The sequence below is a fragment of the Eurypyga helias genome, unplaced genomic scaffold (genome assembly GCF_000690775.1).
Source record: "Eurypyga helias isolate BGI_N326 unplaced genomic scaffold, ASM69077v1 scaffold23529, whole genome shotgun sequence".
Lineage (NCBI taxonomy): Eukaryota > Metazoa > Chordata > Aves > Eurypygiformes > Eurypygidae > Eurypyga > Eurypyga helias.
Window position 1 is genome coordinate 413 of NW_010271717.1, and position 11,791 is coordinate 12,203.

Below are 11,791 nucleotides of genomic sequence, written 5' to 3' on the forward strand. Positions count from 1 at the left end.
GTCCCTCCATGTGTCCCCCCCATGTTTCTGCCCCTGTGTCCCCCCCCAACCTCCCCCCTACGGTCCCTGGTGTCCCACTGGGTCACCCCTGGCTCCCTCACAATCTCACTGAAGCCCCCGCTGTAGCCCCCCGCTACCAACCCCTTGCCATGCAAACCCAGTACACCCAATGGCCCCTGGGTCACCCCAGTATCCCCCTGGGTCACTCCAGCATCCTCCCATAGTCCCCTGAGCCCCTCTGGATCACTCCAGTGTGCCCCAATGATCCCAGATATCCTCCTGTGTCACCCCAATGTCCTCCTGCCTCCCCCCAAGATCACCTCATGATCCCCATTGTTCTATTGGGTCACCCCCAGGCTGCCTCCACAGTCCCCGAAGTCCTCCTGTGTCACCTCAACATCCCCTCGCAATCCCCAATGGTTTTTTGGTCATCTCAGGGTCCCTCCACATCACCAATGTCCCTTTGGGTCACCCCAGTTTCACCCCACAGTTGCCAGTGTCCACCTTGTTCCCCCTAGGGTTCCCCCATGATCCCCTACATCCTCTGGGGTTACCCCAATATCCTGCCGCATCACCACAGGATCCCTTCACAATCCGAAATGTCTCCCTGGTTCATCATGTCTGCTTGGGTCTCACCAGCGTCAAACCAGGGTCCCAAATGTCCCCCTGGGTCACCCACATTTCTCCTTCAGTCACCCCAAGGTCCCCCCAGAGTCTGCAGTAACCCCCTGCCTCAGGCCAGGGTCCCCCGATGACCCTCAATGTCCCCCTTGGTCACCAGTGTCCCCCTGCATCTCACCAGGATCCCGTCACGATCCCAGTGTTGCCAGTACCCCCTCGTGTGCTGGGGGGTTTGGCAGTGGGAGAAGGGCCACAGGAATGGCTCCGGAGAAAAGCTCCCCTCACCCCTGGGCTCCAAGTCGAACCCACCTCTGACTGAGGCCCGGCCAATCAGCACCCCTGCAAATCAACATAATTAAGGGGGAGAACACAAAAACCCCAAGTTTTCCGTGGGCCTGCCTGCCAGTGTCCCCAGAGCCCTCTCCCCAGAGGAGTGAGGGTGGAAGGACACATAGCAGGCCTCTGGGCTGCGAGAGAACAAGCGTCTGTCAGGGGGGCGCAGATCCCCGAGGGAACACTCCCCACTTCTCTGGTAACAAAGCTCTGGTGCCTGCGCTCACCGGGAGGCAGAAACGTCTGCCCCTGGAAGCCCCTTTAGGAGAGACTATCCACAGAGATGGCTCTTCCCCCCCAGCAGCAGGAACACCCTGCAGGAAGCCACGGAGAAGGGCAAAGGAGAGCCTCTCCACGGCGGGTCTGCGCTTCCACCAGCCTAAGGAGGCGACCCCTCCCCAGTACGTCGCTCCTCGCGCGAACGACCTGGATGCCACAGCCTGAACGCTGCCCAGGGCGGCATGCCCCCGGACTCTGAGCATCATCCTCCCCAGCTGGCTTTTCACCTTTTCCTGGGCAGAGGGGACAGGTGGATGTGACTCGGAGTTGCCCGAAAGCTGCCCTCCGGCAGGAAAGCTCTCCCTACTCCAGAGATGAACACTGCCTCGATGAACGCCACGCTACAGCCCGGCAGAAACGTGGCATTTGTGATACCTTCTTAGCTTCTCTGGACTTGGGGTTTCAAAGCACTTCGCCTGTCCACCCACCAGGACGAGCTTTGCCCCTGGAGTGGCACTGGGATGTCCAGGCCCTGGGTGACCACCCTGCCCACGCCTGTTCCCTGGAGCTCGGCTTGCCTGTTGGTGGAGACGGTTGCCCCCACAGCTGGGGAGAGGCGGCCCGAGCCAGGTTACAGGCCGCTGCTGTGCAAGGTCCCCTCCGCTTGGGACACGCACGGGGGCAGACGAGGACACCAACACGTGGTGAAGTTCCACTTTCAACACCATTAGCAATTTATTAACCTGTCAGCCTACGCGACTTCCAACCCCGAGAACAAAACGTGAATGCCCAACTGCGCCACAGCCCCAACGGAGGCACCTGCTGTGCCGGGGGAAGGCCGCAGCCCGGGGCTGTGCCCCGGCACCCCCTACCTCAGCGCTTCCTGCTGCCGTTTCCCCCTTTTCTAAGTGGGAATGATGCTGGTGACTTCCCCTGGGAGGCTCCGGGAAGCCAGGTGCCACCGACCAGGGGACAGAGTGGTAAGAAAAGGGCACAGGCTCCAGAGCAGAGAGCACTTCAGAGGCAGCTGCTGGCACCCACAGAGGTCAGCTCAGCAGGGAACGTGCCCTGCACCCCATCACCGTGCTGGGCACAGGGGAGGCCCCAAATCTCACACTCTTGCCACAGCCAGCCAGCCTGGACAGCACGAGGGGGAGACAGAGGCAGCCCGTCTGGATGTGTAATACAACACACCCCGGCAGCTTTCTCTTCTCACGTCACCCAGCTGTCTGAAAAGGCACTTCACTCCCTTTCCTGTGAGGGAGGATACACCTGGGAAAAACCTTTAAAAGTGGATTTTTAGAAGAGGTTCAACAGAAAGCAGAGACTCTGCAGTGCCACAGCAGCGCTCCTCCCTGGCAGAGGCAGCGGTCCACATGTGCAGATCAGCACCGGGATATCCGATGCAAGAAACACCCCCGTGGCCCCACGGCACTGCTGATACTAAAGACAAGTCAGAGGCCGTGGCATCTGCAATGGCTCGGGCTCAAGCAGACAAGGCTTCCTGCATGGTCTTCCTGGCCCCAGCTGAGGATCCGGACTGCAGCTGCCCAGCGAGAGGGCTGTCGGGATGCAGCCGGCAGAAGCGCCCCAGTGTCCAGATAGGGAAGACGTTGCAGTATGAGGTGTAACTGATGGCACACGACTTGTTGAACACCCCAGCAATATTCTCCTGGGAGAGAGACAGACAGCGAGATGGTATGAGTTATGGGGGACCACAGTGCGTCCAGCATGCAGCGCTGAGCTCACTGCCTTCCTCAAGTCCCCCACCAAAAGCCGCACGTGCTTCCCTTCCAGGTAAGGCAAAGCCCAGCACTACAATGGCTGCACAATGCCCAGGACATCTACACCACCAGGGAACCCCTTGGAAAGACCAGAGGAAAGATGTACCTGAGGCCAGTCCCCATTGGGCAGCTGTTTATCAATCAACACTTGGATGCCCCTTTCCAGCACATCAACGTCAGGGTACCTGCAAAGCACGAGGGAGACGTGACCACTCTTGTCCAAACCCTCCGCAAACACCCACCTGTGTGCTTAGGGAACACAACCACCCCCAGGCTGCCCCTCGCTTGCCCCTCACATGACGAGTGCTTTGGGAAGGCCCCTCACAGCCCTAGGACATCAGGCATTATGGATACAGCAACATGCGGTTGTGATCCAGACCTGAGCTGTGCACGGGCTCCCCCTCGCCCGGCGTTACGAGCCCCGCTGGCGTGCAGAGCACCGCGCGTTGCCCCTCTCGTGGCAGGAGGCTTGTGACCAATGTGGTCACGGACAAACACGTTGGGTGCATGGTCCACACCGTCCAGGCCCAGGACTTGTGCCGGCCCTGCCACACAACCCAGCCTGCATTTCCCATCTCGCTGAGCACTCAGGGCCAGGTGGTACCTGAAGAGGTGAGGGCTGCTCCTACCTGACAGCCATGAGCCCCAGCAGGGCCCAACACGTGTTGTGGATCTGCGATGCAGCACTCTGCACGTACGTGCGCTGCTCGCACGACTCAAAGTCCTCTCCCCACCCGCCGTCTTCCATCTGCTTGGAGAGGAGGAACTGGCAGGCCTGGGCCACCTCTGGGCATGCAATCCTGCAAGGATGGGGCAGAGAATCAGACAAGCCTGGGGAGAGGGAGCGTTTGCACACCTAAGAAGAGCTGCGCTCTGCCCTCCCGTCCCGAGAGCTCGAGGCTCAGGCAGGGAGTGCCCTCGTACCACAGGCACAGGGCTTTGGAGAAGCATTACCCGTGGCAGGAGAGCCCACGTGCAGGAGGGCATCCACCCAGCCCCACCACGGAGTCTTGCCCAGGCCCAAGAGGTAGGTAGGGGCAGGGAACCCCGAGAGCCCCTTCTCACCTCTCACGGTATGTGTGCTGCATGCTGGCGAACGCCTCCAGGCCAAACCAGGTGCCATAGGTGAAACAAACACCCCAGCTCCTAGGAGGAAGCGCTACGGTCAGGGCTGCAAGGCCCTGGGCAGAGGCAGGCTGAGACATGGCCACGTTCACAGCAAGAGTAGAGCCAGGCAGAGCTGCACTCTGCCTTCCCCCATGGCCAGTCCCACCAGCATCTGCTCCCAGCTCACTCAGGCGTCAGCAGACACTCTGGGACCAGAGAAGCTGCAGCCACCCTAGCCCCAGGGGCTGTCCAGGTCTTGTGCAATGCAGGAGATGCCTGCTCCGCCTGGGCTGGAGGGAGAGGAAAGGAGAGCAAAGTACAGGAGCGAGAGGAGGATCAGCCCCTACTTGCCTTTCCCACAGATCCTGCCAGCTAGGACTGTTTGCCAGCACGGGCCCTGTCACACTGGGGCAGGCAGGGGAAAACGGCATCAGAAACACTGCTTACCCTTCCCATGACCCATCAGCTCGCTGCTTCTTGCGACAGAAGTCCAGGCCCTTCTGCAGAGTCTCTCTGCTCAGGAAAAAGGCACAGGGTTCAGAAGCAGCTCAAAACTCAGAGATTGCTTCACCAGGGGCACCCATCGGTCCCCTGAGGCTTTGATGGGTCCCATTATTAGAGAGCACACAAGGGACCCAGCCTACAGAGGCAGGCAGACCTCCCCAGCTTCCCCCAGACTGGTCTCAAACAGCTCACGCCTTGCTCCTTGAGAGGGGGTTGGCTCTGGTTTAGAGAAGTCGCCAGCATCCCAGCTGCGCACACACCAAGGGGCACGGCAGGGGCTGCTCCATGCCCATGCAGAGCTCCAGGGAAGACCCCTGACAAGGCTCAGCAGGGGCTGTGCCAATTGAGGCTTCGGTGGGAAGCATGGGACACGGCAGCCCGTCTTCTCCCCTCCCCAACTCACCGCAGTGCCTCACCTGATCTCTGGGGCTCTGTGTTCAGGGAACTGGTCGTGGAAGTGTCTCAGTGCCTGCATGACAGCCGAAGTGCACTCCACGTAGGTGTAGTCGATCATGATGTCGCCTGCAGCAGGTGAAAGGTATCAGTGCAACGGCCCCTGTGATGGGGACCCTTTGAGCCACAAGCTGCCCACCTCTCCCTTGTTCCCAGGGCACCCTTATCCCACAGAGGGACCTGGGGCAAAGCCAGGCACCCACTGGGCATGACAAGGCCAGCCCGCTGTGTCCCTTCAGCTGACCAGCCCCACACAACTCCCCTTACCAAACACCTCCGAGGGGCTCAGCAGTTCCAGTAAGTGGCCTCCTCGCTTGGTTTCATATGTGGCAAAGCCTCCATCTGAGTTCCTCATGCTCAGCAACTGCCCAGGCAAGCAGAGAGAGGGGTTGGGATGGGCTTACAGGCAGTACCATCCCAGTTTTGCCCCAAGCTAGGTGTGAGGACAGTCAGACCCACAAGTCTAGCGGCTGGCAGACGACCCAAGTCCTAAACCATTGACAGGCGGGCCCAGTCTGGACCATCACGCTACATTATGTCACATATCCAGCTCTGTATTGCAGTGAATATGGTGTTGCCATACCAGGCCACAGGCCTTGTAACACCTGAGTAACACCAGATCTAACAACTCAGCAGGCCTTGACTTCCCTTACTTTAGCTCGGTTTAGCTGTCCGCATTTCCCTCAGCCCTAACTTCTGCAGCACTTACCACATTCACGGCATCGAAGAGGCGCTCAGCGGGCACAAGCTTGGCTATGAAGGGGCACTTCTCCTGCAGCAGCATAACAGACTTCAGACCCTCTGCCGTGCAGTCTGCCACGATCCAGCCGCAGTCTCGGGTGCTGAAGGGGAAGCCACCCTGGAAAGGGGTCAGGAGAGCTCAGCACCTTCCCTTGACCTTCTGTCCTTGTTAGGGGTGGGAGTGCTGCCCCTCATTCCCATCCCATCTGCCCAAATCCCTGCCCTGTTCATGCACCCTTCAGAGACCAGTTCCAGCCACTGTACCTTGTTCATATGGCGATAGTATTTCTGGTAGTCAGGTGGGTTCTCTGGGATCTGCGGAAGACAAGAAACAAGTGAGGGCAGGCTCGAGGTGCCTGGCTGCGGGGCTACGGGCTGAAGCCATCACAGAGGCAGAATCATGTGGGACTGGGCACCACCTTCCCTTTACTGAGGGAGGCATAGAGGGGAAAAGGTCAGCTCTGGAGCATGCAGGGCTGAAGAGAAATCACATTTGGGCCTGGTTTCAGCAAGCATTGCTGAAGTCCCCTCTGGGTGCTTTCCTGCCAGGGATCCATCTGCTTTCCGTGCTCCCATCATCAGTGCCACGAGGGAGACCTACGACTGCATCTGCACTAAGCTGCGGGTGATGGTGACCCCCACCATGAGCCGCTGGCCTGGCCAGTGGGAGCTGAGCTCACACAGTCACTAGCCAAGGAGTCTGGGTTTCCCAGATGTGTGGCCACCAGACAGGACGAAAGGCAAAGAAGCTTAAGCTCTCAGTTTTCCAGCCTCTCTTATCCCAGGTAGCCAATCCAAACATCCCTGGGCCTGGCCAAGGTCTTCTCCAAGCTGCAAAGATGGCTCCCAGCAACAGGGAACAGAAAGCAGGAGGCTGTCCCTAGGACTTTGCTAGTCCAGTCCTTCAGAAGAGCTCTTCAGAAGCTTAGACACATCCAACAGGGCTCTGAGAAGCAGCCAAGTCTGTGCAGCCAGCATGTGAGACACACCAACTGGCTCTGCTCACCTGCGTGAACCGGAGGAACTCATAGGCATTTTGGAGGCAGGACGTGAACTCGGGCATCTTCTGAGCTTCCGCCTAGAAACAGAGGTGCAAAGTCAGCAATGAGTTATGGCCACCAAGCGTGCCCCTACGGAAAAAGAGGATGTGCTGGGACCTTGCCGACCTGCTGGTGTAGGTGCCATTAATGCCTGGCCCTTCCTATAGCCCTTTCTGTAGGTTTGCATCCACACTTCGCCTACTGTTCCCATCACACACCTCTACAGTGAGAGCTGAACAAGGAACTGTTTCCAGCATCACTGAGAGAGCCGTATGCCTGACCAGGTTAGGGGCTGACCAGGCAATCACACCAGCCTCCCAGACAGCCTATCACAGCTGATCTGCCACAGTGCAGGAAAGCAAGAGACCTGCGCGCTATCTCTGTCAAACAGCAATGCTATGGGGCCAAGAACAGTAAGGATGAAGGGCCAGGGTTTTACCACAGGACTGCAGCAACTGGGAAGTCTAACCTAACCCACTCAGCTGGTGCTGTGGCCTTCTGCTTCAAAAGCAGCTGGCAGACAGGCTGTACCACCTGTGCAAGGCTCCCGGCCTACCACGGCTGAGGTGGGCTCTGAGGTGTTTGCCTGGTTTGGACAGGTGATGCAGTGCCGGGATTGGTGCAGCAGAGGTCTGAGTGGATGCACAGTGGGAGCTGCTGGTACTTGGGAACAAGCCAGAAAAGACCATTTTCCCAAGGCAGCATGTAGCACTGAGCGGTGTGTTACCTCCAAGAAGGCCTGGATGGTGAAGGCGGTATCCCAGAGCTGGGATCCATTTGTGCCCTGGAAGAGAGAAAGTAGATAGTGAGGGGCAGGCACTAGCAGCAGCCTGACCTAGCTACGGAGTCTGCGCGACAGCGTATCCCTCCTGAACTACCCCCACTAGCTCCCTCCATCCTGCATCTGGTTTATGTCACCCAGCTTCGTGGCCATGTGCTGGCACAGAGGGGTCAGACACAGCAGCTCAGGGACAGCAAAGGGGATAGGAACTGACAGCTGCTTCAGCCTGCTCTGTGCACAGCCGTGACAGGAGGGGTGGCTAGTGATACGGAGCAGAGGGACACGATGGCTATGAAAGAGGCACAGCTCAGCCCACATGCAGTATCAGGGGCCTTTCTCCTTCCCTTCTCCCAGGACCTGTGAGGATGAAGGGGATAGAGGCCTAGAGCTGCCCCATCAGCTCATAGCCAGAGAGGCAAACTAGGAGGACAGACACTACTCACTCCTGGCAGAGCCAGGGGAAGTGGCAGTGAGACAGACAAGGCCACCAGGACCAAAGGCAAGATACCAGGAACTCAGGCCCAGGGCGAACAAGCTATGCCATTATTCCACGGGCTGCCCTAGCGTGTCAGGGTCCCTCTTGGTCACAGCTGAACTCCTACATCACCTCACCTGCATCTTCATGCCGTCGAGACCCAGCCTGTGGGGGAGAGAGCACAGTGCTGCAGCACAGGCACAGCGAGAGTGCCAGGAAGCGGGTCGGGAGCCACAGTGTGCTCACTCCACAGGGATCAGAGCCCTGTGCTGTGCCAGGTGGGCCACAGTCAGCACTTACCAGAGATAGTCAGGGATCCTGGAAACATGCTCCTGAAAAGCTGGGGAGTTCTCCCCATCCACGAACCAGCGAACCAGCATGTTGATCGTTTTTGAAATCTGCCGAGGGGAGCACTGTCACCGCTCTGGATACAGCTTTTTCTAGCCTCATTGACACATATCCCTCCCACTCAGCACAACGCCATCGAGAAGTGACCCTGGGCTTGCTCCCAACAGCTCTAACTGTAGCGTCACTCAGCACAGCTGTTAGTGGGGCAGGTGCCATAAGATTGCTCCAAAGCTTCCCCTCAGATCATTTCCCTGGACCACAAGGAGAGGTACTCCTCACCAGGGCCTCAACTGGCCCCATGCCCTCTGCATCTGCTGTGATTAAGTTCTGGAGGATTAGGAGCAGCAGGAGTTGTGCCTGAGCAAGACCAGGTGATTATGGCTACACTCCACAACTGCAAAGGGCTGGGGCACCCAAGGTGGTCCCTAAAGAGGAAAGGGCAAGATTTTTCAAAGCTCAACAGCAAGTGTCCTACCGGCCCAATGCTGATGCACTTGGTGAATCTGTCATCAGCTTTGATGTGGTCGTACAGCTCCGTGACGGCTCGCTGCCGCAGGTGAGTGCTGTGGTGGGCTTCGTACACATTCATGATGGCTATAGAAGCAACGGACATGCAATAAAAAACCCAAGCCATGCGACCAGGTTCATGTGCTGTGGCAGGCTGCACCGCTGCTCATGTGCTGACCAGTCGAGGAAAGCAGGGGAACTCTACACCAGAGTGGCCTGAGGATCTGGGCACAAGGCCCTGCTGCTCTCAGGGAGGGAGAAACCCAGGGATCATTTCTCCATCCCAGCACCAGGGCACACACCGGTAGCTGGCAACAGTCTCTGAAGAGCCCCCATGGTGCAGGGCAGCTTCAGTTCCACCACCACCACCATCTCTCGTGGCAAGGGTCCTCCCACCCCAGCCAACACCACACTCACCATAGGCAACCTCCAGCAGCCAGCTGTGCGGAGTGTACACGTCACAGGCAGCCACGTTGTTCCTCTGAGCTGGCCAGTCTATGCTGGCATAGTCTTGCACGTACAGCTCCTGGCACAAAACAAAGGGCATCAGCCCGGCAAGCTAGGAGCAAGCACCCACAGGCAGCTTCCTGCTGGAAGCTGGCTCTGCTGCCTGGACAGAGAGACTGCGCGGGTGTGAGAGCTGCCACTTGCAAGCCATAGGCTGACCCACAAAGCCATGGCTGGCACAGCAGGTGGTCAGGGAGCCACATATCCTCGTCAGGGAGCTCCACCAGTGTTGGCTACTTACCTGCCGCAAGCTCTGTATGAGCTCGTCCTCTTCTGCTGCCAGACGCCTGGCGTAACAGTAGCTCATAGGGAGGTAAACCTGGCGGCAGTGACACCAGAGCCGGGACGGGTGGGCTGGGAACCACGTAGGAAGCAGCCTGTTTGCAACAGAGAGGGTGCTACTGTGAGGAACAAGGAGGGCCATGAGCAGATGTGCTGACAGGAGGATGCCTGGAGCAGGGCATGCCTTTCCCCATTCCCTGTACCAGGCCTGCTGCGACTGGTACAGCTGCAGAAGAAAAGGGAATTTCCACACAGCCTGGCCCTGCTTGGATCCCCTGGAATAGAGCTGCTCCCTCCCCATCAGGGCCAGCAGACACCGCTCCTGGCCCAGTTGACACAGGGGAGGCAGGATCCCAACCTCAGAGAACAAGGAGGGGAGAAGTCAGTTCAGGGGCCCTGCTTTTCCCCACGTCACTTTGAAGGCAGAGGCCCAGAGTGACAGTTAAGTGCATCTGATGACAAAGCACCAGCAGCCCTTGGTACTGTGAAGCCCTTGATTTCCCCCTGGGAAAATGTCATACACTTTCCCCTTCTGACATGCAGCAGCCCTCTGAGTAGTCGAAGAAGATACGAGTGAGGGCTAAAGCTTGCAGCTGTACACATGGCTGTCTTGTCCTGCTAAGGCCCAGTTCTGCCTGGCCCTAAGAGCAGAAGATGGTGGTGGTAGGCAGGGAGCACAGGGATGTACCAGGGTCCATGTGGGTAAAGCTAACAGGGCTGAGCTCTGCCATCTCCCTTCGGTACAGTGCCTAGTGCTATCCACCCACCGGCAGGCCTTGCCACTGGTCTCCCAGATGACAAGTAGCCTGAGTACCCCCAGTTCCAGGCCATAGCTGGAGTCACCCCACAAACACCAGCACCCGGGAGAGCTCTGGGCCGAGGATGGTGGCAGGACTGACAACACCCCCTACTTCCACATGCAGGGTGGCACATACCACATCTCTGGCAGAAGCGTGTTCATTCCCTCCCAGCTGTAAACGTTCAAGACAGCCAGCCAAAACTTCCCCCAGGAAGGGATTCCCACAGCACCTCCTGCAAAGAGCGGTATCAGCTTTCAGGGTTAATGCAACCATGCCAGCTCCCTGCTTGCTTCTTCCCCATCGCAGGGTCCGCTTCTCCCCATGTTGGCGAGCATTCCACTCAGGCTGGGACGCAGGTCCCGAAAAGGGGCGAGCAGGCAATGGTACAAAAATGTAACACACTCTCCCTTTGTGAACTGAAAACACAGGTGCCACCAAGGGCAGCCAAGAGCAACACTTCTCCCACTACCTGGCTCTAAGTTCCACACAGCCCTTGGGTCTAGCCAGACCTCTCGCACCAGCATACCAGCCCAAGGGTTGCTGTGCCCGGCACAACAGAGCTGACCTTTGCTGTGCAGGTTGACACGGGCCCGTACGATGTCAGGGTCATCCGGTCCGAGCCCCAGGATCCTCAGGGCTACGTAGTTGAGTGCTGTGCCAAACACCGTCGATTTGTCTTCCACGTGCCTGTCACACACACAGACAGTACAGCCATTAGGCAGCTATTAGCATTAGCTAGACATGATAGGGCTGTCTTTGTTGGGGCGAAGTGAGATGCCAAGGGTGACTGTGGAAAAGGGAGATGCAACTAACCCAGGGAGCAACACTGCTCTCCACTACCCTGTCACACATGACGCTTTAGAATACAGTGCCACAGAGGAAGTGCTGCCAGACTTGATGCTTCAGCCACCTCTGTGGCAAAAGGCGTAACTGGAGTGCTATGCAAGCAAGTCCAACCTCCCAGAGGTATCACAGTTGCCAACTCCTACTTCCCAGGCCTGGGCAGATTTGACAGCATCTCCAAGTGCTAGGACTTGGAGACGCCACCACTAAAAGAAGCATCTTAGCTACTCACAAGCCCCAGCCTCCGTCCGGGAGCTGCACAGAGCGCAGGTAGCGCACCATCTCTTTACGAACCCCCTCCGGCAGCTGGATCTTGGCAGTATGACACGTGATGAGGAGCCCTGGAAGATCAGACGGGCTGGCTCTCGTATGATGCCAAACGCCACGCGTTCGCCCCTCTCGAAGGGCAGGTGCCCCCGGGGTCTTACCTGGCAGCAGGAAAAGGG

General features: G+C 58.3%; 1 protein-coding gene across 1 annotated transcript; it reads right to left on the bottom strand.

Moving 5' to 3' along the window:
- Window positions 1–2,659: 2,659 nt before the first annotated feature.
- On the bottom strand, window positions 2,660–11,786 carry LSS (lanosterol synthase (2,3-oxidosqualene-lanosterol cyclase); the record flags this gene model as incomplete). Its single annotated transcript, XM_010158920.1, has 20 exons — window positions 2,660–2,845; window positions 3,064–3,142; window positions 3,587–3,757; window positions 4,023–4,103; window positions 4,512–4,577; window positions 4,985–5,090; window positions 5,289–5,385; window positions 5,731–5,880; window positions 6,027–6,077; window positions 6,769–6,840; window positions 7,530–7,586; window positions 8,196–8,223; window positions 8,359–8,456; window positions 8,882–9,000; window positions 9,331–9,439; window positions 9,662–9,797; window positions 10,638–10,734; window positions 11,068–11,189; window positions 11,578–11,686; window positions 11,774–11,786. Coding segments are annotated over 20 exons (1,947 nt in total), but the record flags the coding sequence as incomplete, so codon positions are not given.
- Between the last annotated feature and the right edge of the window lie 5 nt (window positions 11,787–11,791).